Below are 26,317 nucleotides of genomic sequence, written 5' to 3'. Positions count from 1 at the left end.
GAGGACTCTGTCCGGAGCGAACGTAAACATGGAGAAGATAACATCATGGGGAAGCCATGCACTCTGTTAAAGACACACACACAAACACATACACACACAAACACACATGCACACGCACTACCCGGAACAGATATATTCTACAGTAAATCTCACCCGAAACACGTTTGGCAGATTAAAACAGTGGGTCACATTTGAACCATTTCCTCCTACACCCCTTACCCTAAAATCCCTTACCCTAAACCAGGTTCATATCCTATTCCCTACCCCTACACCCCTTACCCTAAACCCCTTACCCTAAACCAGTTCATATCCTATTCCCTACCCCTACACCCCTTACCATAAACCCCTTACCCTAAACCTGGTTTGTATCATCTTCCATACTTTTAAATCCCTTACCCTAAAACCTCTTACCCTAAACCTGGTTTGTATCATCTTCCATACTTTTACATCCCTTACCCTAAAATCCCTTACCCTAAACCAGGTTCATATCCTATTCCCTTACCCTACACCCCTTACCATAAACCCCTTACCCTAAACCAGGTTCATATCATATCATATGAAAAGGCTATTCTCTCCCAGCTGTCTCCCTACCTGCACTTGAATAACATCCTTGACACATTTCAGTCAGGTTTCAGAGCCAACCACAGCACAGAATCTGCCTGCTTAAGGTCACCAATGACCTGCTCCTCACTACCGACAACCGGGACTGTGCTGTCCTAATGCTCTTAGACCTCAGTGCAGCTTTCGATACAATAGACCATGTTATCCTCATTGACCGTCTTCACCAGGCAGTTGGTGTCAGTGGCACAGCCCTATCATGGTTCATCTCCTACCTCAGTGATAGAAGCTTCTCCGTTAACATCGGAAACTGCTCCTCCCCCTCTGCCTCTCTCTCTTGCGGGGTTCCACAAGGCTCCATCCTTGGCCCTATCCTATTCTCCCTATACATGCTGCCCCTTGGTCTTCAATAGGCAGGTAAACTCGATGGTGAAGGGGTGCTTTTTCCAGCTCCGGTCCATAGCCAAGATCAAGGCCATCCTCTCCCCCTCAGACCTGGAAAGAGTAATTCACGCCTTCATATCCTCACGCTTAGACTACTGTAACTCCCTGTACCTGGGGCTAAATAAATCTACCATAGCCTGTATACAACTCCCCCAAAACGCTGCCGCTAGACTGCTCACAGGTACCCGGAAGAGAGCTCACATCACCCCTGTACTTGCCTCCCTCCACTGGCTCCGGTGCGCTTTAGAATAGACTTCAAGGTCCTTTTATTGGTTTATAAAACCCAAAATTGTAAAGCCCCTGCTTACCTAGCAGACCTCCTCACCCCCTATACCAACGCCAGGGCCCTCAGATCGGCTGACAAGGGTCTCCTAACCACCCGTAGGTCTAACTTCAAGTCTAGGGGGGGACGTGCTTTTGCGGTCGCAGCCCCTGACCTCTGGAACAGCATCCCCATGTCCATTAAATCTGCCCCTCCATCGAGTCTTTTAAATCAAAACTCAAAACCCACCTATATCGCCTGGCCTTCCCTGACTCACCCTTGACTCTTGCCGTACTTGTTGACATGTTGTTCTGTTTTTCCTTTGTCTATCCGTTGATTTTATTTAATTTTTCTGTTTATTTTATACTTTTCTTTGTACTTAGCTTAGCTATGTGAAGCACTTTGGTTGACAAGCGTCATGTTTAAACGTGCTATACAAATAAATTTGATTGATTGATTGATTGATATCATATTCCTTACCCTACACCCCTTACCCTAAAACCCTTTACCCTAAACCTGGTTGTATCCTCTTCCATACTTTTACATCCCTTACCCTAAAACCGCTTACCCTAAACTGGGTTTGTATGCTACCTAGGGCATCGTTTGGATTTGAACTATTCCGGTTCGATTCTCCATATCGATTCCTGTTCTAGACTATTCTCGATTCCGATTCTTTGAGGTGCAGGTCAAAAACAGGTCACAGCTTATTTCACAGGAGATTTTTATAATTGTTTGTAAAATCGTAAAAGAAAATCATACTATTCACATTTTCAGTTGACTTGATACAGTTTAATTTGGTTGCTGTACTGTAACTAGGGTATTAATTAACAAAGTTAAAAAAAGAATCGAAATTAAGAATCGAAATGCAAATATGTTACTTCCGGTTCCAGAACCGGAAGGTTCGGTGCCGGAAGGTTCGGTGCCCAACCCTAATGCTACCCCCACCGGCCCATATGATGACCTTTTTATTCGTCTCCCATGAGTAGCATACTGTCTGTAGGTGTTTGGCAATGGGACTGGGTTTCTTCATTGAGCGCTTATCCATATCATTATATCACACGACAAAATCATTTACAGATTTCTTCCACTTGTGACTTCCACTTGTGATGGTAATAGATCTGTAACACTGTAAGGCTGCAACCTTTGCAATGACGCTTGTTTCGCGATCGACAGTACAGATGGTTTACCTGGCAAAGGGTTTGCTGCCATCGACAGTACAGATGGTTTACCTGGCAAAGGGTTTGCTGCCATCGACAGTACAGATGGTTTACCTGGCAAAGGGTTTGCTGCCATCGACAGTACAGATGGTCTAAGCCGAGTTCAGACGACATGATTATAGTCCTGATTATTTCCACTCACCGACAATAAGCCCCAGATCAGAGGCAAGTTGGCATTTTTCATTCGTTTTGCGCTCGATAGAGAGAGAGAGAGAGAAAAGGAGAGAGGGAGGGAGGGAGGGAGAGAGTGGGGGGAGAGAGAGAGAGAGAGAGAGAGAGAGAGAGAGAGAGAGAGAGAGAGAGAGAGAGAGAGAGAGAGAGAGGCGAGAGAGAGTGGGAGAGCGAGAGAGGGGGGGGGAGTGGGAGAGAGAGAGGGGGGGGAGAGAGAGAGAATGAGAGATAGAGAGAAAGGGGGAGAGAGGGGGGGGGAGAGAGAGGCGAGAGAGAGTGGGAGAGCGAGAGAGGGGGGGAGAGAGTGGGAGAGAGAGAGAGGGGTGGAGAGAGAGAGAAGGAGAGATAGAGAAAGGGGGAGAGGGGGGATAGAGAGAGAGAGAGAGAGAGGCGAGAGTGAGAGAGAGAGAGAGAGAGAGAGAGAGAGAGAGAGAGAGAGAGAGAGAGAGAGAGAGAGAAAATGACAGCTTGTTCTCTCAGAGCAAAAGAGAAAGAGTTTAAACCTTGCCCTGTGCTTTCTCCAGAGAATTCCTCCGACCAAAACAAAACACCTGCAGAACCAAAATCGGTGTCACTTCTCACATGTTTCTTTGTGACAAAACGTGGTTTCAGAGATCTCAGGGATTCCTCCCCACATGAAACATCGTGTGTAATAATGTGTAAACCCCTGTCGCTGATCAGTCCTGTACTGTGCTGCAAACCACTTCAAGATTGGTTGTGTGAACAGCACAGAGCTCTGAAAATCTTGACAAGTTGTGTAGTGTGTAGGGCGGCGACAGTACAGATGGTTTACCCGACAAAAGGGTTTTGTTGTGATCGACGGTACAATTGGTTTACCCGACAAAAGAGGTTTGTTGTGACGGACAGTACGAAAGGTTTCCCTGACAACGGGTTTGTCTCTACACGATGTTGCCATCTTACCTTGTGAAAGTGAATAACGGGTTCAGAATGAATGCGGATGAGCTGCAGACAGGACCTGTAGCCCTGGAAGAGTTGTGCAAACAGTCGGAGAAATACAGCCCTCACCTCCTTGTCCTGGAACAGAAATTACAGTTATGACACAAATGCAAAGTATGATAAGACAATTATATAACATGACATACAAGGCGTTTTCTGTACCTTTAGGGCAGAAGGAATTCATCTAGTACCTCATCCCTCACTCTCACACATCTAGTACCTCATCCCTCACTCTCTCACATCTAGTACCCCATCCCTCACTCTCTCACATCTAGTACCTCATCCCTCACTCTCACACATCTAGTACCTCATCCCTCACTCTCTCACATCTAGTACCTCATCACTCACTCTTTCACATCTAGTACCTCATCCCTCACTCTCTCACATATAGTACCTCATCCCTCACTCTCTCACATCTAGTACCTCATCACTCACTCTCTCACATCTAGTACCTCATCCCTCACTCTCTCACATCTAGTACCTCATCCCTCACTCTCACATATAGTACCTCATCCCTCACTCTCACATCTAGTACCTCATCCCTCACTCTCTCACATCTAGTACCTCATCCCTCACTCTCACATCTAGTACCTCATCCCTCACTCTCTCACATCTAGTACCTCATCCCTCACTCTCTCACATCTAGTACATCATCCCTCACTCTCTCACATCTAGTACCTCATCCCTCACTCTCTCACATCTAGTACCTCATCCCTCACTCTCACACATCTAGTACCTCATCCCTCACTCTCTCACATATAGTACCTCATCCCTCACTCTCTCACATCTAGTACCTCATCACTCACTCTCTCACATCTAGTTCCTCATCCCTCACTCTCACACATATAGTACCTCATCCCTCACTCTCTCACATCTAGTACCTCATCCCTCACTCTCTCACATCTAGTACCTCATCCCTCACTCTCTCACATCTAGTACCTCATCCCTCACTCTCTCACATCTAGTACCTCATCCCTCACTCTCTCACATCTAGTACCTCATCCCTCACTCTCTCACATCTAGTACCTCATCCCTCACTCTCTCACATCTAGTACCTCATCCCTCACTCTCACACATCTAGTACCTCATCCCTCACTCTCTCACATATAGTACCTCATCCCTCACTCTCTCACATCTAGTACCTCATCACTCACTCTCTCACATCTAGTTCCTCATCCCTCACTCTCACACATATAGTACCTCATCCCTCACTCTCTCACATCTAGTACCTCATCCCTCACTCTCTCACATCTAGTACCTCATCCCTCACTCTCTCACATCTAGTACCTCATCCCTCACTCTCTCACATCTAGTACCTCATCCCTCACTCTCTCACATCTAGTACCTCATCCCTCACTCTCTCACATCTAGTACCTCATCACTCACTCTCTCACATCTAGTACCTCATCCCTCACTCTCTCACATCTAGTACCTCATCCCTCACTCTCACACATCTAGTACCTCATCCCTCACTCTCACACATATAGTACCTCATCCCTCACTCTCTCACATCTAGTACCTCATCCCTCACTCTCACACATCTAGTACCTCATCCCTCACTCTCACACATCTAGTACCTCATCCCTCACTCTCTCACATCTAGTACCTCATCACTCACTCTCTCACATCTAGTACCTCATCCCTCACTCTCTCACATCTAGTGCTTCATCCCTCACTCTCTCACATCTAGTACCTCATCCCTCACTCTCTCACATCTAGTACCTCATCCCTCACTCTCTCACATATAGTACCTCATCCCTCACTCTCTCACATATAGTACCTCATCCCTCACTCTCACATCTAGTACCTCATCCCTCACTCTCTCACATCTAGTACCTCATCCCTCACTCTCTCACATCTAGTACCTCATCCCTCACTCTCTCACATCTAGTACCTCATCCCTCACTCTCACATATAGTACCTCATCCCTCACTCTCTCACATCTAGTACCTCATCCCTCACTCTCTCACATCTAGTACCTCATCCCTCACTCTCTCTCACATATAGTACCTCATCCCTCACTCTCACATGCACACACATCTAGTACCTCATCACTCACTCTCTCACATGCACACACATCTAGTACCTCAGTACCTTTCATGACAGTGAGACACCTTGAGGGTTTACTTTAGTTTATTTAGGATCCCCCCATTAGTTGTTACCACAGTAACAACTACTCTCCCTGGGGTCCTCTCAAAATAACATAACACATTCAAAACATAAAATCATTGTACAATCAGAATAAAACAATACTTCCATGCACATTGTACAAGCAACAACACCAAAACAAAGAATAATAATGACAGTAAAGATAGTAATTTGTCTGTCTACATGAATGAAGCTCGACAGAAGTGGAGAGGTCACAGAGGTCCCCTACTGTACCAACACACAAATGCCCTAATTTGGATAAAAAAAAAGAAAAAAAGTATATCATAAAATGATTTCTTTCTGTAAAATCCGCTGTTCTCAATTTCTTTTTTAAACGTGTCTTACTGGTATGGTAATATGTGTTAGATGTAATGGCGTGTAACGGTACACAAAAACCACGGTACGTACGTACCTCGGTTTTGAAGTCAAGGTTCGGTACGGGTTTTCGGTACAGTGGGGGAAAAAGTTTGGCTTTCCATGTTCCACTCAGGGGTGATGTAGTGTGCAGTAACTAATTGTACTTGTAGGGCTGTCAACGAATATTCTATATTGAAATTAACAATCGACTTGTAAACATTTAAAAAATAACAATAATAATTATATTAGATTGTGAAAAAAACAGCCCCCGGTGGGCGGTCGTTAGTGGTTAACATACCGCTGTATTCGTTCGGTACACTACACAGCCGTTCGGTACGGTACGGTACACACTGAAACGGTTCGGTTCGGTACGGATACGTGTACCTTTACACCCCTAGATGTAAGTTTGTTCAGGGGCGGCTACGTGGCGTAGTGGGCAAGGCGCTCGCCACAAATGCTGGAGACGCTGGGCTCGCCTGTTCGAGCCCAGCGCTCCACATTGCTTTCAGTTTAGCTGGTCGTCCGTACTAATACACATTGGCAGTATTAGGGGGTGGGAAACTGATGGGTGGGGATCGGACGTTGTGGACAGCGACTCCTACAGGTCGGTTGGTGCGCCTGCGCAGTAGAATCAGGAAGTGTCGGGGGCAGCGTGAGCCTCCCACGCGTTACTCCTCGCCACTGGGAGATCGAGCTGCGCAGGTGAAAAGATGCGACTGCTGTTACCTCAAGTACCGGAGGGGACTTGTGCCATGTATGACTTAGTCCACATTGCAGCCGACTTGTGGGAGGCAAGAAACAGCGTTCGTGACAGGGGAGGGTTGAATTGGATGATACGAAATTGGGATGGGAGAAAATAGAAAAAAATGGGAGAAAAAGTGGATAAAAAAAAAAATATGTAAGTTTGTTCCAGTTTGACGTAGCTCTATACGGGGTCAGCAGGGTGGAGGGGTAGGTCCGTCTCCACGAGAGGGAGCGATGGGTGAATACTTACCAGCAGCTTGGGGTTGGACGGGGCGCTGCGCGGTGGGGGGAAGGCGTTGTCTGCCACCGCCAGGTCCGGGTGCAGAGCCTGGGGGGGGGGGGGGGGGCAGAGGGAGAAGACGCTTTATTCATGTGCTCTCATCGGTTGTTCCCTTAAACCAAATGGGCTTTTTTATTGCACCGCTCCGTCAAATAAATCCTATCCCGTTACAACGAGCGCTCACATAAGGAGGGACACCGACACAGCTGCGGAATGACGGACCAAACAATCCTTTTGATTTGTTCCATCCAGGGTTCAAAGATGGGTGAACTCAGTTTGGCATGAGTTGTATGAATGTTTGTGTGTATTCCTTAGAAAGGAAGGCGTGTGTGCGTGCGTGTGTGTGTGCGTGTGTGTGTGTGCGTGCGAGTGTGTGTGTGTGTGTGTGTGTACTCACCAGGGACAGGGCAGTTTGTGTCTGGTGTAATAGAGGCTCCGGGAGCTGGGACAGGTGGATGCACTCAGGAATCTTAATGGTTCCCCCGTCCAGGTCAGCAATGATAACATCCAACTGGGGGGAACGGGAACACACACACACAGACACACACAGATACACACACACAGATACACAGACGCACACAACTGAGATTTCAGCTAGTTTGATTTGAGTCAGAGGACAATATGTCCGATAGATAAGTCTCGGCCGAAACCACCGAAATAACGGTCTTGGCCGAGAAGAGAATGTGGGGGGGGGGGGGGAACCTCCCGGTGTGAAATCCTCGCTGAAACCGACCGACTCGTGGGGCCCGAGTGTGGAATCTCCTCGTGCCAGGAATAGGAATGTCTGACCTGACCCCCTAAGCTCTTACAGTAAATCATCAGCGCTATAAATAAAGTATCATCGCAATACATTGAGAAAGACTTAAACATGGGCGAGTCTTTCAGTAAGAATTTAGGCACCGTGCCAGCAATTTATGGGATCCGTTGTCTCTGTGGGGGGGGGGGGGGGGGGGTCTAACTAGTAGGGTTGGGTACCGTTCACATGTGAATTGATACCGGTACCCACGGTACCTTTTTCCGGTACTTTAAGTCAAGTCAAGTCAAGTCAAGAGTTTTATTTGTCACGGCATACAAGTATACAATGAAATGCGGGGGGTCTAGCCTGCAACAATTGTGCATAATACAATAATAATAATAATAATAATATAATAAGAATCCAATAGAACGACATTGTGCAATAATACAAGTAATCAAAGTAGGGCATATCGGTATATGTACATGAGTTTTTACAGGGCATGGTAGGACATGCTAGGTCCTGTGTTAGTGCAATACACTGTTAGCTACGGATGAGGCACTGGGTCTCTATGTACACTGCCATACAATGCTATACCATACAATCTCAAGTTATACTATACTATTCTTAAAAAGTGACCTTTCCTTTTGTAAAGTGACCATAAGTGTGAGCGTGTGCAGCATGGGTGTGTGTGTGCTCATGTGAAAGTGGCTGCTAGTGTGTGAGCGTGTACAGTGTGTGTGTTGTGTGTGTGCTCATGTGTGCTTGTGTGTGGAGAGTTCAGTGTTTAAGGCTCTGATGGCCTGGGGGAAGAAGCTGAGCCGAAGTCTCTCTGTCCTAGTTGCTGGTGTTCGCAGGCGTTTGCTAGGGATGTTCGATATTGGCTTTTTTACCGATATCCGATATACCGATATTGTTCAACTCTTAGGTCGCTTTCACACAGGGGCTGTTTGGTCTGGACTTTCGGACCAGAATTCGATAGTCCGGTTTTTCGGGTCTGTGTGAATGCGTGTCGAACTCGGTCCGCGGACCAAGCAGGCGAACTCTAGTCCGCCTGAAAACGTAGGTCTCGGTTCGGCTTCATCGAACCAAACGCGAACCAAATATAGGAAGTGATTATTATTACCACTGCTCGCAGCACTCACTGCAAAACAAGCACACTGCATCTAATCTCTCCATCTATCTCTCTATCTCTCTCTCTCTATCTCTCTCTCTCTCTCTCTCTCTCTCTCTCTCTCTCTCTCTATCTATCTATCTATCTATCTATCTGTGCATCTTGGGAAGAAGGAAGAAAAAACGCGGTTTATTATTATTACCGAGGCGCGCGGCTTATTATATTATTAATAAAACAGCTACTTGTGGGCACTCATAAAAACACCGTGGTCTACAAGTTGTTTAGCGAGAGGATGGTGGTAATGTGCTTCAATAGAACAATGGATCAATGCCATGTCAAAACTCGGCTCCGCTGATCTGGAGGGCTCGCAGTCCTCCACACACAGACACACACACACGCGCGCGCACACACGGGATCGCAGCCACACACACATTTCCACTGTCCAATAGACAAGCGCCCTTTTCGACCGCGTGACATTGTTCAGAAGGTCTCGGTCCGCATGACGGATATCTGTGTGAACGCAGGCGAACCAAATGAAGAATGCAACAATGTTGCAACTTCACCCCCAGAACCGCACCGAGTCCACCAAAACTATATGTGAAAGCGACCTTAATTTCCGATACCAATATCAACCGATACCGATATATGCTGGGTTTCCCCCCCCAAAAAAACTTAATTATTTCAGGTAATTAACATTACATATCTATTGTCGTGGAATTAACACAACATTATGCATACTTTTCACAATAAATAAAATAAGAATTTGTTCTTACTTGTTTGCCTGGGTAAATAAAGGTTAAATAAAGGTTAAATAAATGTAAAAAAAGAAAAAATTTGAATATTTCTTTTGAAAACCGATACCGATAATTTCCGATATTACATTTTAATGCAAATATCGGCCGATAATATCGGACATCCTTAGTCGGTACCCTTAAAAGTACCGGATTCGGTACCCATCCCTACTAGCTAGCGGCAATACGCGGTTTCCACTCACCAGGTCCTGGACGTCGTGCTGGAACATGGAGTGCACCCCGATGATGAAGGGCGTCGGCGAGCTCAGCACCTCCAGGAGCCGCGAAGGCAGGATGGGGATGTACGGGTAGCTGAGTCGACGAGAGGAGGCGAGCGTGAGATACACACACAATATCAAACATGTGCAAATGATAAGTACAGGGCGACCGAGTGGCGCACCGCATACAGCACTACGGTGCTACACGGCCGACCTGGGTTCGACTCCCGGACCCGGTGATCTTTGCCGAATGTCTTCTTCTGCTCTGTCTCCCATTCCTCCTCTCTCTCGCTCTCTCTACCGGACTGCCGGTAGCAAAAATCAATAAAAACCTACAAAAACATAACTTGTCCGAAAGGTCAAGTAACATTTAAATGATAAATACATGGTACATGGTGCATTTATATAGTGCTTTTATCCAAAGCGCTTTAAAAATGTTTGTTCCTCACATTCACCCATTCACACACCGATGGCGGAGGCGACCATGCAAGGTGCCAACCTGCTCATCGGGAGCAATTGGGGGTTAAGTATCTTGCTCAAGGACATTTCGACACGCTGCCCGGGAAGAGAGGGAATCAAACCGGGAACCTCCGGATTACCAGACGACTGCTCTACCTCCTGAGTCACTGTTACCCCATACTAGGAGATGAGTAACCTAGTAACGGGTAACCTTGTTACGGGTAACCTAGCAACGAGAAGTCACACCGACAGAGAAGTAGAGTGCATCACAGGGCTCTGCAATTCATCACATTTTATTTTCAATTACGATTTTGGCTTCTAACAATTATGAAAAGATAATAATGAGTCGGGTCATATTTTTAAGACAGTTTCAAGTGTTTAATTTTTTTTGTAAGTTCAATAAATGCACAATGTTTCTAAAGTCAGTGAGTAATCGTGTTGAATAATTGTGATCTCATATCTTGAAGCCAGGTCACGTTTTCTTTTTCTAAGTTCAATAAATGCATGAGGTTTCCAAAGTCAGTGAGTAATCGTGTTGAATAATTGTGATCTCATATCGTGAAGCCAGGTCACGTTTTCTTTTTCTAAGTTCAATAAATGCATGAGGTTTCCAAAGTCAGTGAGTAATCGTGTTGAATAATTGTGATCTCATATCTTTAAGCCGGGTCAAGTTTTCAGAGCGCTACTCTGAAGTCAGCACATGTGGCGGCATAAGCCTGTAAAAAAATAAATATAAATAAATAAACGCTGGGAAGATATCCCTACATTTTATAATACAAATATTTACAATGTATGATAGTATCCCACCATATTCTGTGCTAGTGTGCCCGTCACATAGACTAAGATTTGAGTACTCGCCTAGTATGCACTAGTTAATACTATTTTTTAATAATAATAATAATAATAATAATAATAATAATTATTAATAATAATAATAATAATAATAATAATAATAATAATAATAATAATAATAATAATAGAATGGATATCTATAGACACATAAGGCAGCCAATATTGGCGGCTGACTGCTAATGACTCATGGGGGGGGGGGGGGGGGGGGGATTATTGAACTCACGGAGGGATGTGATCACTATGAATTTAACAAGGTGCTTGAAAGGCTGGAAAGTTGTTGTTCTCCTCTACTTTTCCACTAAAATCCCATTAACGATTTAATAATTTGTTCTAACAAGGGTGATGTCATCCCTCTCGCACCCTGGGAGGTCATGTGTGCTAAGAAGTGAAAAAAGAAAACAACAACAAAAGACCATAGAGGCCACAAGTCAATCACTGGGCTCGATGGTTCCAGATGAAAAGACTGACATACAGTAAGGCTCGACGCCCAATCGCCCGTCCAAAGAGAGGCGATAGCAACATACAGTAAGGCTCGACACCCAATCGCCCATCCAAAGAGAGGTGATAACAACATACAGTAAGGCTCGACGCCCAATCGAGAATAGAGTTGATCCAAGAATCCTATTAACAATACATTTTTAGTCATTATATACAAACAATACATATTCATTCATTCAATCTTTATTTAATCTCGAAGGATCATTGAGAGCGAGCTCTCCTTTACAATGACATGGAGAAATATGACACATAATAATAATAAAAAAAGAAGATAATAAGGAAAGTCAATCAATTAAACATTTGAAACAATTAAAAACGGCAATTATATCAAATATAATTTTTCATGGTGTTCAAGCAATGCACGCCGTATGCATTGTGGCCTATCAGGGGGTAGAGCAGTCGTCTGGTAATCCAGAGGTTCCCGGTTCTATTCCCCCTCCTCCCAGGCAGCTTGTCGATGTGTCCTTGAGCAAGACACTTAACCCCTAATTGCTCCCGGTGAGCAGGTTGTCACCTTGCATGGTTGCCATCGGTGTGTGAATGTGTGAGTGAACGGGTAAAATGTGAGGAACAAATTGTAAAGTGCTTTGGATAAAAGCGCTATATAAATGCAGCCATTTACCATTTATGACCGGTATCATTCGAACGGCGAGCCAAGCATGTCGTGATGCTAGCAGAGGTGTTCCGGAGGGAACATGTCAGAGGAGCACACACACCTGTATTTGAGCGGGAACATGTCAAGAGGAGCACACACACCTGTATTTGAGCGGGAACATGTCAAGAGGAGCACACACACCTGTATTTGAGCGGGAACATGTCAAGAGGAGCACACACACCTGTATTTGAGTGGGAACATGTCAAGAGGAGCACACACACCTGTATTTGAGCGGGAACATGTCAAGAGGAGCACACACACCTGTATTTGAGCGGGAACATGATTGCCTCCAGAGCGCGACATGCCTCCTCTAATCTCTGATAACTGGTGGAGTGGAAGAGAATCTTGTGTTCCGTCAGAACCGCACAGAAGAGGCTCAGGACATTCTGTATTCCTGGCAATGGAAACAAAAGAGAATGTAATTAATGAGGTATTTGTTGGAATGCGACGGCTATATATTATTACAAGAACAACTGATCAAAAACATTTGGTGTTTTGGTGGGCGATTTCAGAAACAAATGACCGTATTGGACCCCCCCCCCCCCCCCCCCCACCCCACCCCTGCTCAAGACCCATTTCTGGCAACAGATTTCAACAGATCAAATCTCCTTTTTATCTGACCAGAATTGTAATAGAACCAGTAATACTAACACATTTAATAAAACAAGGTTGGTACAATATATGTTTACATATTTTAAATGAAATTGTTGTGACAAGATAATAAATGCTAAATCATTATTTATTGAGAATTGAGAATGCAAGGATCTATGAACCCCCTGCCCTCCTTCCCCTCACGTCTTCCCCCAAGCTGCTTAACTTTATCTTTTTCCACCTAAACTTTGTTTCACCTAAACACAACACTTATTATCTTACACAATCTTGTTATAACTAAGATTGGCTGAGATCTGTTTTCGTGCATAGATCACATCACGAGATGTATCAACTTATAATACAAGTTGCATGTTAGCATTTCACGTTAGTATTTAGCACTTCCTGGATGACAGTGTGCCTAGCTGGGCAATAGCAACCATGATAGGTTCCCAGAATTATTTGCATCAGTAAGAGAAGTACAGTACAGTACAGTACAATACAGAGAAGTGCTGCACAAAATAATGTGTAGTCATAGTCATGCTCCAAGAGGAGTTAATAACAATCTGTATAGTCATAGTCATGCCCCCAAGAGGAGTTAATAACAATCTGTATAGTCATAGTCATGCCCCCAAGAGGAGTTAATAACAATCTGTATAGTCATAGTCATGCCCCCAAGAGGAGTTAATAACAATCTGTATAGTCATAGTCATGCCCCCAAGAGGAGTTAATAACAATATGTATAGTCATAGTTATGTCTCCAAGAGGAGTTAACTGTAGAAAATACTTTGTCATTACGAGGGTCACTTTGTGTGAGGGAGTACGGGGTGCTGTAACAAACTGAACTGAAAGGACACAATTACATGAAATAGTTTGTAAATATAAATGAAATAAGTATGTATTTGAAAGAGTCCTAACTGCGTGATTCCAACCTGTTGGCAGGGATATACATTTAGAACATCTTTAAAAGTCACATTTACACCTCAAGCTGCAGTACATTATAAATTAGTTTATCATATTTAATTACTTTCTCCAAATGTGTTTAATCTCATTTAGTAAGTAACTTGCATTCCATCGTTCCCGCCATCTTTATTTGGGGGGAAAAAACAACATGACAATACATGACAGTGCATTGCATTGTGGGTCTTATTTGGGGCTGACGTGAACAGGTTTGATCACTTGCTCCAGCCCGCCTTCCTTGAGGGTGCACTGTAGTGAACTTGTCCTGCATTGTTTATGGATTGGACCAACATTTTGCGATGTGAGAAAAACAACATCCGGTTTTGATGGGGATTCCCATCAAAGGACCCGAGTCATTCAACCAAATAAGTCGATAATACAAAATATACATACTACTACAGAAATATGTAAGTAGTAAGGCATAGGGTGGCATGGCGGAGATTGCGCTCGTCACCAATGCAAGAGACTCCGGTCTCGAATCCGGGTGTCAGCATTGCCTCCGGCTTGGGCCGGCCGTCATACTGGCTCAATTAGCAGAGCCAGCGGGTGGAAGTCAATGGGTGGGGATTTGGACGTTGTGGACAGCGACTCCTACAGGTCGGTTGGGGGACGCCTGCACAGCAGAGACAGGAAGTAGCGGGAATAGTGTGAGACTCCCATGCGTTACACCTCGCCACTGAGAGTCCGCGCTGGCAGGTGAAAAGATGTGACAGGCTGCCTCCTCGTGTACCAGAGGGGACACGTGATGCAAGGCTTCTATCCTCCCTACAACCGACCAGTGGGGGGCATAGTTGAGCAACGTTCAAGACAGGGGAGGGGAGAATTGGAAACACGAAATTGGGATGGGAGGAGAAATAAGGAGAAAAAGTGGATACAAAAAAAAGAATAATATGTAAGTACTTTACATTCTTTTACTACTGATGATGTAATGAGGGGTGTCCCATTTCCTGGGTAAAGATTTCAACCCCTTCCCCTTGTAGCTCCGTTCTGAAGGGCCACTACCCAGTCGAGGGCACTCCAAAACTAGGGGTAGGGCCAAGGGAAGGGAATTGAGATTGGACCGTTCCTAATCTTTTAGGACAGACACATTTTGTATGCATGATGACACTTTTAACAATATAGCCAGTTTCTGTGTTATAAGAACAGAAGCTTGCTAGGGCACATACAACTTGCGTTGCACATAATGGTGGAAAATTGATTCGTATTTAATATAAAACGCATGGGAAAACACATCCCTCAATAACACAGGAAATTACACACAGTTTCATACTGCATAAATAATATGTCAAATACCAACGTGACAGTCCGGATAAATTCCAAGTTTACAGTTCCTGTTATTGTCTCCTATCAGACAACTGACAGACCACTTCATCACGCGTATGTAGTGATAAAGACAGAGGAACACGGGCAGACATATCCGCCACGCTGGCGGAGCTGGGACTGGAAGGCTGCGTGCGTGTTGTCTGTGTCAAGTTCTTCAATCGACGATACGCTGGGACAGGAAACTGAAACTAAAACCTCAATAGCTGGGTCAGTGATTGACGAAATCATTTGCTCCTGTTGCAAAGTCACGACGGCAGACGAGCTAGTCCAAGCAAAACATCTCCTTCCATCAATCCCCTTGGGGGGGAAAACCATTTCAATCTACAGTAAAAACGCCATTTCAAGTAGCATGGTTTTATATACGAGGAGCACGTTCAGCCTGGAGTACGTTATCTAAGCTGCTCCCTCTGGAGTACGTTATCTAAGCTGCTCAGGAGTACGTTATCTAAGCTGCTCTGGAGTACGTTATCTAAGCTGCTCTGGAGTACGTTATCTAAGCTGCTCCCTCTGGAGTACGTTATCTAAGCTGCTCTGGAGTACGTTATCTAAACTGCTCCCTCTGGAGTACGTTATCTAAGCTGCTCTGGAGTACGTTATTTAAACTGCTCCCTCTGGAGTACGTTATCTAAGCTGCTCTGAAGTACGTTATCTAAACTGCTCTGGAGTACGTTATCTAAGCTGCTCTGAAGTACGTTATCTAAACTGCTCTGGAGTACGTTATCTAAGCTGCTCTGGAGTACGTTATCTAAGCTGCTCCCTCTGGAGTACGTTATCTAAGCTGCTCTGGAGTACGTTATCTAAGCTGCTCTGGAGTACGTTATCTAAGCTGCTCCCTCTGGAGTACGTTATCTAAGCTGCTCCCTCTGGAGTACGTTATCTAAGCTGCTCTGGAGTACGTTATCTAAGCTGCTCCCTCTGGAGTACGTTATCTAAGCTGCTCCCTCTGGAGTACGTTATCTAAGCTGCTCCCTCTGGAGTACGTTATCTAAGCTGCTCTGGAGTACGTTATCTAAGCTGCTCTGGAGTACGTTATCTAAGCTGCTCTGGAGTACGTTATCTAAGCTGCTCTGGAGTATGTTATCTAAGCTGCTCCCTCTGGAGTACGTTATCTAAGCTGCTCTGGAGTACGTTATCTAAGCTTCTCTGGAAGTACGTTATCTAAGCTGCTCTGGAGTACGTTATCTAAGCTGCTCTGGAGTACGTTATCTAAGCTGCTCTGGAGTAAGTTATCTAAACTGCTCTGGAGTACTTTATCTAAGCTGCTCTGGAGTACGTTATCTAAGCTGCTCCCTCTGGAGTACGTTATCTAAGCTTCTCTGGAGTATGTTATCTAAGCTGCTCTGGAGTACGTTATCTAAACTGCTCTGGAGTACGTTATCTAAGCTGCTCTGGAGTACGTTATCTAAGCTGCTCTGGAGTACGTTATCTAAGCTGCTCTGGAGTACGTTATCTAAGCTGCTCTGGAGTACGTTATCTAAACTGCTCTGGAGTACGTTATCTAAACTGCTCCCTCTGGAAGTACGTTATCTAAGCTCGGCCCCTTTGTGTCCTTGGAGCCGTTCTCATATCTCGTGGAAACAGCGACACAATGATTTCTGAGCCCTAAATAAAAAGGGCTCAGAAAAAAAAGGGCAGGCAGCAGCTCCAGACAACAGAGAGACGAAGACAAAGGTAGCAAACAACAACACAGCAGCAGGGCTGTTGACAGCTTCTCCTTCCCCCCCCGTCCTCCTTCCCGCCCGGGGGCTTCACTTCCTGTGCATCGTGACATGTCCAACACATTCCTCTCTGGTGACTGGGGATGATGACCCTCCACTCGTCCTCCTCTCTCTCTCTGGTGACTGGGGATGATGACCCTCCACTCGTCCTCTCTCTCTCTCTGGTGACTGGGGATGATGACCCTCCACACGTCCTCTCCTCTCTCTCTGGTGACTGGGGATGATGACCCTCCACTCGTCCTCTCTCTCTCTGGTGACTGGGGATGATGACCCTCCACACGTCCTCTCTCTCTCTCTCTGGTGACTGGGGATGATGACCCTCCACTCGTCCTCCTCTCTCTCTGGTGACTGGGGATGATGACCCTCCACACGTCCTCTCTCTCTCTGGTGACTGGGGATGATGACCCTCCACTCGTCCTCCTCTCTCTCTGGTGACTGGGGATGATGACCCTCCACACGTCCTCTCTCTCTCTCTGGTGACTGGGGATGATGACCCTCCTCCTCTCTCTCTCTCTGGTGACTGGGGATGATGACCCTCCACTCGTCCTCCTCTCTCTCTGGTGACTGGGGATGATGACCCTCCACTCGTCCTCTCTCTCTCTCTCTGGTGACTGGGGATGATGACCCTCCACTCGTCCTCCTCTCTCTCTCTGGTGACTGGGGATGATGACCCTCCACACGTCCTCTCTCTCTCTCTGGTGACTGGGGATGATGACCCTCCACTCGTCCTCTCTCTGGTGACTGGGGATGATGACCCTCCACACGTCCTCCTCTCTCTCTCTCTGGTGACTGGGGATGATGACCCTCCTCCTCTCTCTCTCTCTGGTGACTGGGGATGATGACCCTCCTCCTCTCTCTCTCTCTGGTGACTGGGGATGATGACCCTCCACTCGTCCTCTCTCTGGTGACTGGGGATGATGACCCTCCACACGTCCTCCTCTCTCTCTGGTGACTGGGGATGATGACCCTCCACTCGTCCTCCTCTCTCTCTGGTGTGACTGGGGATGATGACCCTCCACTCGTCCTCTCTCTGGTGACGGGATGATGACCCTCCTCCTCTCTCTCTCTGGTGACTGGGGATGATGACCCTCCACTCGTCCTCCTCTCTCTCTCTGGTGACTGGGGATGATGACCCTCCTCCTCTCTCTCTCTCTGGTGACTGGGGATGATGACCCTCCACTCGTCCCCTCTCTCTCTGGTGACTGGGGATGACCCGCCACACGCCCTCTCTCTCTCTCTCTCCTCGCCAGCCTCCCCCATGCGGCGAGCCTCGCGAGGGCAAAGGGAAATTACTAGGGATGTTCGATATTGGCTTTTTTTTTTACCAATATACCGATATACCGATATTGTCCAACTCCGATATCAACAGATACCGATATATGCGGGGTTTCCCCCCAAAAAAAACGGAATAATTTCAGGTCATTAACATTACATATCTCTTGTCGTGAAATTAACACAACAGTATGCATACTTTTTTTTTTTTTTTTTTTTTTGTATCTCTCTTTCTCCGGTTTTTCTCTGTTTTTCTCCCCGTCCCAATTTAGTCGTTGTGCCAATTCCCCCCCCCCTCCCCTACCTGGTTGTTGTGCACATGTTCTCCTACTGGTCGGTACAAGGGAACCCTGAAGTATCTGCACGCTTCCTCCGACACGTGCGGCGACAGCCAGCGGCTCTCTTCTCACCTGGCAGCGAGGGCTCTCACTGGTGAAGTGTAACGCGTGGGAGGTCACGCTGCCTTCCTCAAGTCCTGCCTCCGCTGAGCAAGCGCCGAGACCTGACCTGTAGGCGTCGCTGTCCACAACGCCAGTTTCCCACCCACGGCTTCCCTCCCCCTAACTCAGCCAAACGAGTTAGTATAGCGATCAGCCCGAGCCAAGGCAATGCTGACTCCGGGAATCGAGACCGCAGCCTCTTGCATTGGTGACGAGCGCAATCTCCGCTACGCCACCTGACCGCCTGCAGTATGCATACTTATGACAATAAATAAAATAAGATTTTGTTCTTACTTGCTTGCCTGGGTAAATAAAGGTTAAATAAATGTTTTTTTTTTTTTATATATATTTTCTTTTTTTGAAAACCGATACCGATAATTTCCGATATTACATTTGAATGCCAATATCGGCCGATAATATCAGTATGCCGATAATACCGGACATCCCTAGAAATGACCTAATAGGTGGACAAAATGTGCTTCTTCTTCTTCCTACTTTAGGTGTACTTGCTTTCGCTACCTTAAGACTCGCGGAAAGGCACGTGCGGCGCGGTGTTAACCGGCAGACGGGGGAGAGCAAGGTTAGATGGAGAATGATTAACAACGCGGTCGCGGTAGCCACGCGTCTAAAGGCCTCTACATGCTACAGCAACTTCAAAGCAACTTCAACACAACATCAGCACGATTTCAGCGCGGTTGTTTTAGAGGGTCTTGTAGACTGTGTTGTGAGGATGTTGCGTACCTTTCACCCAAATCTAACCTAAACAACCGTTGCGTTGATATTGCGTAGCAGTGATTGGTTGGTTAGCGAATGGGGGCGGGGCTGTCATATAATAATATTGGTCCCGCAGAGAATACCATCCTCCATTGTTGTAGCCAGCCAGCTAGCGTTGAACTTGATGCTATTCAATGCTCTATCATACCCAACTAACGTTAATGCCATTCAGAATTTATTAACATAGCTACAACAACACACGGTAACGTTAATATAATTACATGCATCATTGTTTACAATGAACGGACGGTGGGGCCGTTCGAAAGGACTGGACACGGACAAGTTGTATATTAATTTAATATAACAGGTAGTTTCGAGCTGCCTTTTCGTGCCTACAACCACAGCCACAGGGATATATCCAGCTTTGACGAGCTCTCTCTCCTCCTGCCGATTAAATTCAGCAGCTCTTCCTCGACCTCGAGTGCCTGTAGCTGCCAGCTAACGTTAAAACTAACCTAAAGTTACACAAGCAGAATACATCACAAATACTTCCGGTCGGGGGATTTCAAAATAAAAGAGCGACGTCTAAAAGCACCGGAAATACGTTTATTTTGTACATTATCTAACGTTAACACGAACCTAAACTAACTTTAGTTAAACTAACTTTGCGCGTCGATGTTGCAGAAGCATAAAGGCAGAGTGTCTAAAACACTGTTGCTTTGTCGATGTTGTGGTGCAGTTGCTTTGAAGTTGCTGTAGCATGTAGAGGCCTTAAGACTACACATAAAGTCGAAGCGTTGTGTTGTTGTGCACCGCGGTATAGTACTCCATGTACCACGAGGACTTGACTTTGAAGAAAACACACTATAGATTTGTCCGTGTTACACAATCAGGAACACATTGTAATTCCCGCTAGGCAAGTGGCCAATCGGCCGCGAGCTTTAGGACCCCGCCCACTGCACGGACAAACATGCACATTGTTGGCAAAGCTGAACAATGGATGAAAGAGCAGAAATAACAGCACAGATCTCTGTATATATGATGAGGCAAAGCATTAGTCCTCGTGAATAACCATCAGTTACACAACACTCTGACAGCTTGGACAGGGGAACACGAGGATCCAGGATGCCTCGACACTTACAGGCTTGTTTATACCGACTTACAGCTCATCTAACAGGACCAGCATGATCTCATCTGAGCAATTGGACTGTTTTCTAGTCTTCATTGGATTCATAATTGATGACACGACAGCTTTTGTCAACGCACTCCTCACACAGAACTGCTTGGTACGTATGGATCACAGATGAGATCACTCTTACAGTAGTACAGCCAGTATGTCTAATCCAGGCATTCTCAAAGTGCGGCCCGCGGGCCAATGGCAGAACCTCAGAATTCTTTCCGGTGGCCTGCGATGAGTTAGAGGTGCTGAAAGTGGTATTCTTTTTTTATACATTTTTAAATAAGTGTTAAATAGCTCTACATTCCGACAGCCATCACTGATATAGATCGTCTGGTCAGTAGCATGGGTCTCCCAGTCCCTCCTCTCTGCAGTAAACAGAGCTGCATGGCAACTAGGCCTATACATGACTAGTTTGACCTTAGTTAAATGTATTTGTTGTGTAAGCGGGATGGCTTATCCAAAGCGCTTTACAACTTATGCCTCACATTCACCCATTCATTCACATATTCACGACGGAGGCAACCATGCAAGGTGCCAACCTGCTCACCAGGAGCAGTTAGGGGTTAAGTGTCTTGCTCAAGGACACATCGACATGCTGCCGGCAGGAGGCCAGAATCAAACCGGGAATCTTACCAGACGACCGCTCTACCTCCTGAGCCACTGTCTCCCCCCGGGGGCCTGGAGGACCCGGGGGCCATCACGTTTTCTTGGGTGGCCCTCAATCCAATGTTGGGTTCCTAATTTGGCCCTCAATCCAATGTTGGGTTCCTAATTTGGCCCTCAATCCAATGTTGGGTTCCTAATTTGGCCCTCAATCCAATGTTGGGTTCCTAACTTGGCCCTCAAGCCAATGATGGGTTCCTAACTTGGCCCTCAGTCATAAGAACTTTTAGAACCCCTGTTATCTATATAGAGGTGGCTGCCAACAGCCTACTGGGCAACATTGATAGCATTATCTAGAGAAGGTGGCGTAAGGAGAAGATAATACTGAGCAGATCATCTAGCTAGTCTAGTGGGTTACTGATTCAGTAGTAGCGTAAGGAGAAGATACTACTGAGCAGATCATCTAGCTAGTCTAGTGGGTTACTGATTCAGTAGTAGCGTAAGGAGAAGATACTACTGAGCAGATCATCTAGCTAGTCTAGTGGGTTACTGATTCAGTAGTAGCGTAAGGAGAAGATACTACTGAGCAGATCATCTAGCTAGTCTAGTGGGTTACTGATTCAGTAGTAGCGTAAGGAGAAGATAATACTGAGCAGATCATCTAGCTAGTCTAGTGGGTTACTGATTCAGTAGTAGTGTAAGGAGAAGATACTACTGAGCAGATCATCTAGCTAGTCTAGTGGGTTACTGATTCAGTAGTAGTGTAAGGAGAAGATACTACTGAGCAGATCATCTAGCTAGTCTAGTGGGTTACTGATTCAGTAGTAGCGTAAGGAGAAGATACTACTGAGCAGATCATCTAGCTAGTCTAGTGGGTTACTGATTCAGTAGTAGCGTAAGGAGAAGATAATACTGAGCAGATCATCTAGCTAGTCTAGTGGGTTACTGATTCAGTAGTAGTGTAAGGAGAAGATACTACTGAGCAGATCATCTAGCTAGTCTAGTGGGTTACTGATTCAGTAGTAGTGTAAGGAGAAGATAATACTGAGCAGATCATCTAGCTAGTCTAGTCTAGTGGGTTACTGATTCAGTAGTAGTGTAAGGAGAAGATAATACTGAGCAGATCATCTAGCTAGTCTAGTGGGTTACTGATTCACTAGTAGTGTAAGGAGAAGATAATACTGAGCAGCTGATCTAGCTAGTCTAGTGGGTTACTGATTCAGTAGTGTAAGTAAACAGCAGTGAATGTGATTCGAGGTCGCTAGTCGTGTTACAGATTTTGATATCAGATTCCTTTCTCCAGACTCGTGGACTACAAAAAAAAAAAAAAAAAAAAATCCATATTCTCCTGCAGCTTTGACAACAGCTAGTCTGGAGAACTGGCCTTAATTTAATCGAGAAAAAAAAAATTGACAGCATTTATATAGCGCTTTTATCCGAAACGCTTCACAATTTAACACACACCGACGGCGGAGGCGACCAAGCAAGGTCATCGGGGGCAGTTAGGGGGTTAAGTGTCTCGCTCACATCGACAAGCTGCCAGGGAGGGGGGAGGAGCTGGAATCGAACCGGGAACCTTCCGATTACCAGACGGCCGCTCTACCTCCTGAACCACTGTCGCAAGGTACACAGAGTACTTTTCCCGAGCCTGTGGACTCTCTCTGGCTTCAAGTGGACTAGCCCTGGATAACATGTGTGATACACTAACAAACACAGGCTGGCAAAGACGGACACAGACCACTGTTGGGGATACTGTATAATGTCAAGGTACAGTACAGGCCATGTGTCTTCTTGTTGTTGTTTATTCAGATTGGCTACAAACATCTGACTCCCACTTGACCCAGATCACAATGTGCCTCAGTAACGTACCCCCCCAGACGCACGTCCACCACCCCGTCCAAATAAACAGAGGAGGATGCAAACTATTAGTGAAATTCCACAAGGGGAGAGGGGGGTAATGTTCTCAAAAGAAACATAATCCATTTTGTTTTGAAGCACATTCTTCTAATCAGGCCAAATGAGGCCCAGCTTTTCCATTACAAAACCAAGTCACATTTCAGGTGAACAATATTTAATTTTAGCCTGAGCTCACAAGAGCTCTGTTCCTGGATTTTGTAGATGAAGGCCCCCCCCCCCCCACATGTCTTTGCAGAATGGGTACAATAAAGTACAGCTCAATACACACAATTGTTAAGGGGATCAGACCAAAGAAAGACTTTCGTCAGGGTCCCCCATTTTCAATTCATCATACTGAGGCACTGTGAGATGGATTGTATTTTCCACAACTTTACATATCTATTTGAGTCAAGCACCCGTGACTATACTTTGGATGTCCGTGAGTCTTTTCTACCATGGATTGTATTTCCCCACAAAGGCCCCGTTGCCGCGTGCAGATAGATTTGAACGTGTTTCGTCTGACCTATTGACGAACGGTGCAAGCATGCCACTGTGAAGTCACCCACCTGCATCAAATCTGCATCATGTGCTGGTCCTGCTCCAGACAAAATTATAGGAACGCAGATAAAACAAAGCAATAACCACATAATTGAGCATTAAGACGTGATTTATACGGAATTAATCCGAGGTGCTTAAGTGCAAAAGCCTTTTGGAATAATGAATTAAAACCCTACAGCCATGTGATTGGTGCGTCTGAGCCTCTTACAGACGTCTTACCAACACAGTTTTGATAAGGATCTGGTCTAATCGCGAAATATGCAAAAGATAAGCGGCTTAATCGAATAAACTTAAGGGACTTAAGACAAACGTTCTCACAGTAGCCAAGATCGCCCCTTCAAGATGAAAAAGACAAACCATATAACATGGTTTAACACAGGGTTCCCACAGACATTGCAAAATGAAATTCAAGTACTTTCCAAAGCACCATTTTTTCATTTTAAAAGGGCATTTAAAAGGATACAATTCTCTTTTAAATGCCGTTTAAAAAGAAATAAATAAAAAATGTTGATCCAATATGTATGGCTTAAAACCAATTTCCGACAATTAGTTACACTTTAAATTAAAAGTATTCAATTTCTTGATTAAGAACAATTTTATCATGGATGAACAAAACTTTCAATGCGAACGGTTGATTTGAATTTCAATGACTTTTTAAGCACCTAGTAAAAAAATTGTCTGTTTAAGGAATTCCAGGCCATGACCTTTTTTTGGGTAAAAAAAATCAAGCACTTTAAGCACTTCAAGGACCTTGTGGGAAACCCTGTTAACATGAAGAATATGGAGGACGTGTGCAGACGTGTACAGTACGTGACGAACATGCCAGCGCAGCGGCACGAGTGGAGTCACTCCACTCCAAACGGCATGACCCATTTCAACCAGGAAAAACAAGGTGATAACAGGGCAGCCCTGAGGTAATAAAAGTCGTAAAGGTGACGTCACGTCCAGGCCCCCGTCTGGCTTGGTGGCTGAAAAGGTGTGTGTGTGTGTGTGTGTGCGAGCGTGTGCGAGCGTGTGCGTGTGTGTGTGTGTGTGTGTGTGTGGTGTTGACGGAGCAGGCTCCTGAACCCACCCAGCTGCTGGAAGAGCAGGGCCACGCTCTTGCACGTGACGGGAAGGCTGCTGTTCAGTGGCGTCTGGATGAGTTGGCGATCGCCCGCCCCCAAGGAAAACAGCTTCTGAAGAAAACAAAGAAAAAAAGGGCAAAAGTCAGAGAAGAGTAAAACGCATGTTATTATCGTCACACTAGGTTCAGGGGGGAAACGTCTACCGCCGGCGCCTGTACGACACAGAGCGCTGCCGAGACCAGCGCTGCCCGAGATGATATGGCCCCTGTGACATTATTATGGCACCTAATATAAAACCGTATCATTCTTTGGAACCCTTTGGCCCAAAATGTGCGTAACAAATAATAATAATAACTTTATTTGTATAGCACTTTTCATACAGAGGTTGCAGTTCAAAGTGCTTGTTACAAGAAAAAACAAACAATTTCTTACTTCTTGTTCCTTGTGATAAAATTTGGGCCAAAGGGTTCTAGAGAATGATACGGTTTTATATTAGGTGCCATTTAATAATATTTCAAGAGTAATTGTGAAATTGTGAAAGATAAGGTGATTATCACAAGGAACAAATACTCCGACCTTATAAGTAAGAAACTGTTTGTTTTTTCTGGTAACATTTGTAAAATGATCACTTTCCAGCAACCTTCTTAACCCCATCACACTCCACCCATGTTACGCTTTAGCCCTCCACGTCGAAAGGTTTGGTCACCCCTGACTAAGACCAACACTCCTTCATACAGATGAATGTGCAAGTGCATTGTAGGGTAGTGTGTGTGTGTGTGTGTGTGTGTGTGTGTGTGTGTGTGTGTGTGTGTGTGTGTGTGTGTGTGTGTGTGTGTGTGTGTGTGTGTGTGTGTGTGTGTGAGTGAGTGTGAGTGAGTGTGTAATTGAGCAGAGGCCTGAAGGAAGGAGACATGTGGTGTTGAATACTCCAGACAGCACAGCTGCTGAACTAAATTAGCCTTATGAAAGAGTGTGGCGGACACGGAAGGGAGAAAAGAATACCTCGAGTACGGTACACGTTAGCCTCAATACAACTTGTACAGCTTCGCCAATCTCAAGAGGAACGGCATCTTCGATCTCTACGTGGAATTTCGCGGCGTTCCTTGTGTTTAGGTGCTGGGAGACGGCGTGTAGGATTGACTGATTGATTGAAAATTGTATTAACAGATTGCAGAATGGGTACAATACAGTATACGGCTCAATACACACTAGTGTTAAGGGGATGCAGACCAGAGAAAGACTTTGGTCTTGTTTACATCCGGGTCCCCCAAGGTGATGCAAGAGAACGGTACAGTACGGTACAGTCCTCCGGCTGGGTTCGGGGTCAGAGGGATGAGAGCCGCTATCCGGCCCCAGTGACTCCGGACATACCTTCGTGAAGAGAACGGGCCGTTCTGCTGAAGGCTGGGACTGTTCCACTCCTGGGGTTTCTAAATAATGCTGTGTTTCAGAGTGAAGTGTTGTGGTGGAACTCAAGTCAGACAGATAGGAATTGAGAGCAGTCTTCCCTTTCTGAGAACACTAAGGACACTGTTCAAAC

The 26,317-nt window shown here is 45.6% G+C and overlaps 1 protein-coding gene across 1 annotated transcript in view; it reads right to left on the bottom strand.

The window, feature by feature from the left end:
• The window catches only part of sbf2 (SET binding factor 2), a 344,856-nt gene that overhangs the window by 187,433 nt on the left and 131,106 nt on the right, over positions 1-26,317 (bottom strand). Inside the window, exons 6-11 of the mRNA XM_084308216.1 lie at positions 24,783-24,888; positions 12,720-12,852; positions 9,980-10,088; positions 7,536-7,649; positions 7,109-7,186; positions 3,574-3,687 (exon numbers count right to left, since the gene is read on the bottom strand). Coding sequence (XP_084164342.1) covers positions 3,574-3,687; positions 7,109-7,186; positions 7,536-7,649; positions 9,980-10,088; positions 12,720-12,852; positions 24,783-24,888 — 654 coding nt within the window. The remainder of the gene's footprint in view (positions 1-3,573; positions 3,688-7,108; positions 7,187-7,535; positions 7,650-9,979; positions 10,089-12,719; positions 12,853-24,782; positions 24,889-26,317) is intronic.

The sequence above is a fragment of the Notolepis coatsorum genome (genome assembly GCF_963971535.1).
Source record: "Notolepis coatsorum genome assembly, chromosome: 2".
Classification (NCBI taxonomy): Eukaryota; Metazoa; Chordata; class Actinopteri; order Aulopiformes; family Paralepididae; genus Notolepis; species Notolepis coatsorum.
This window is presented reverse-complemented; position numbering and strand designations above follow the sequence as displayed.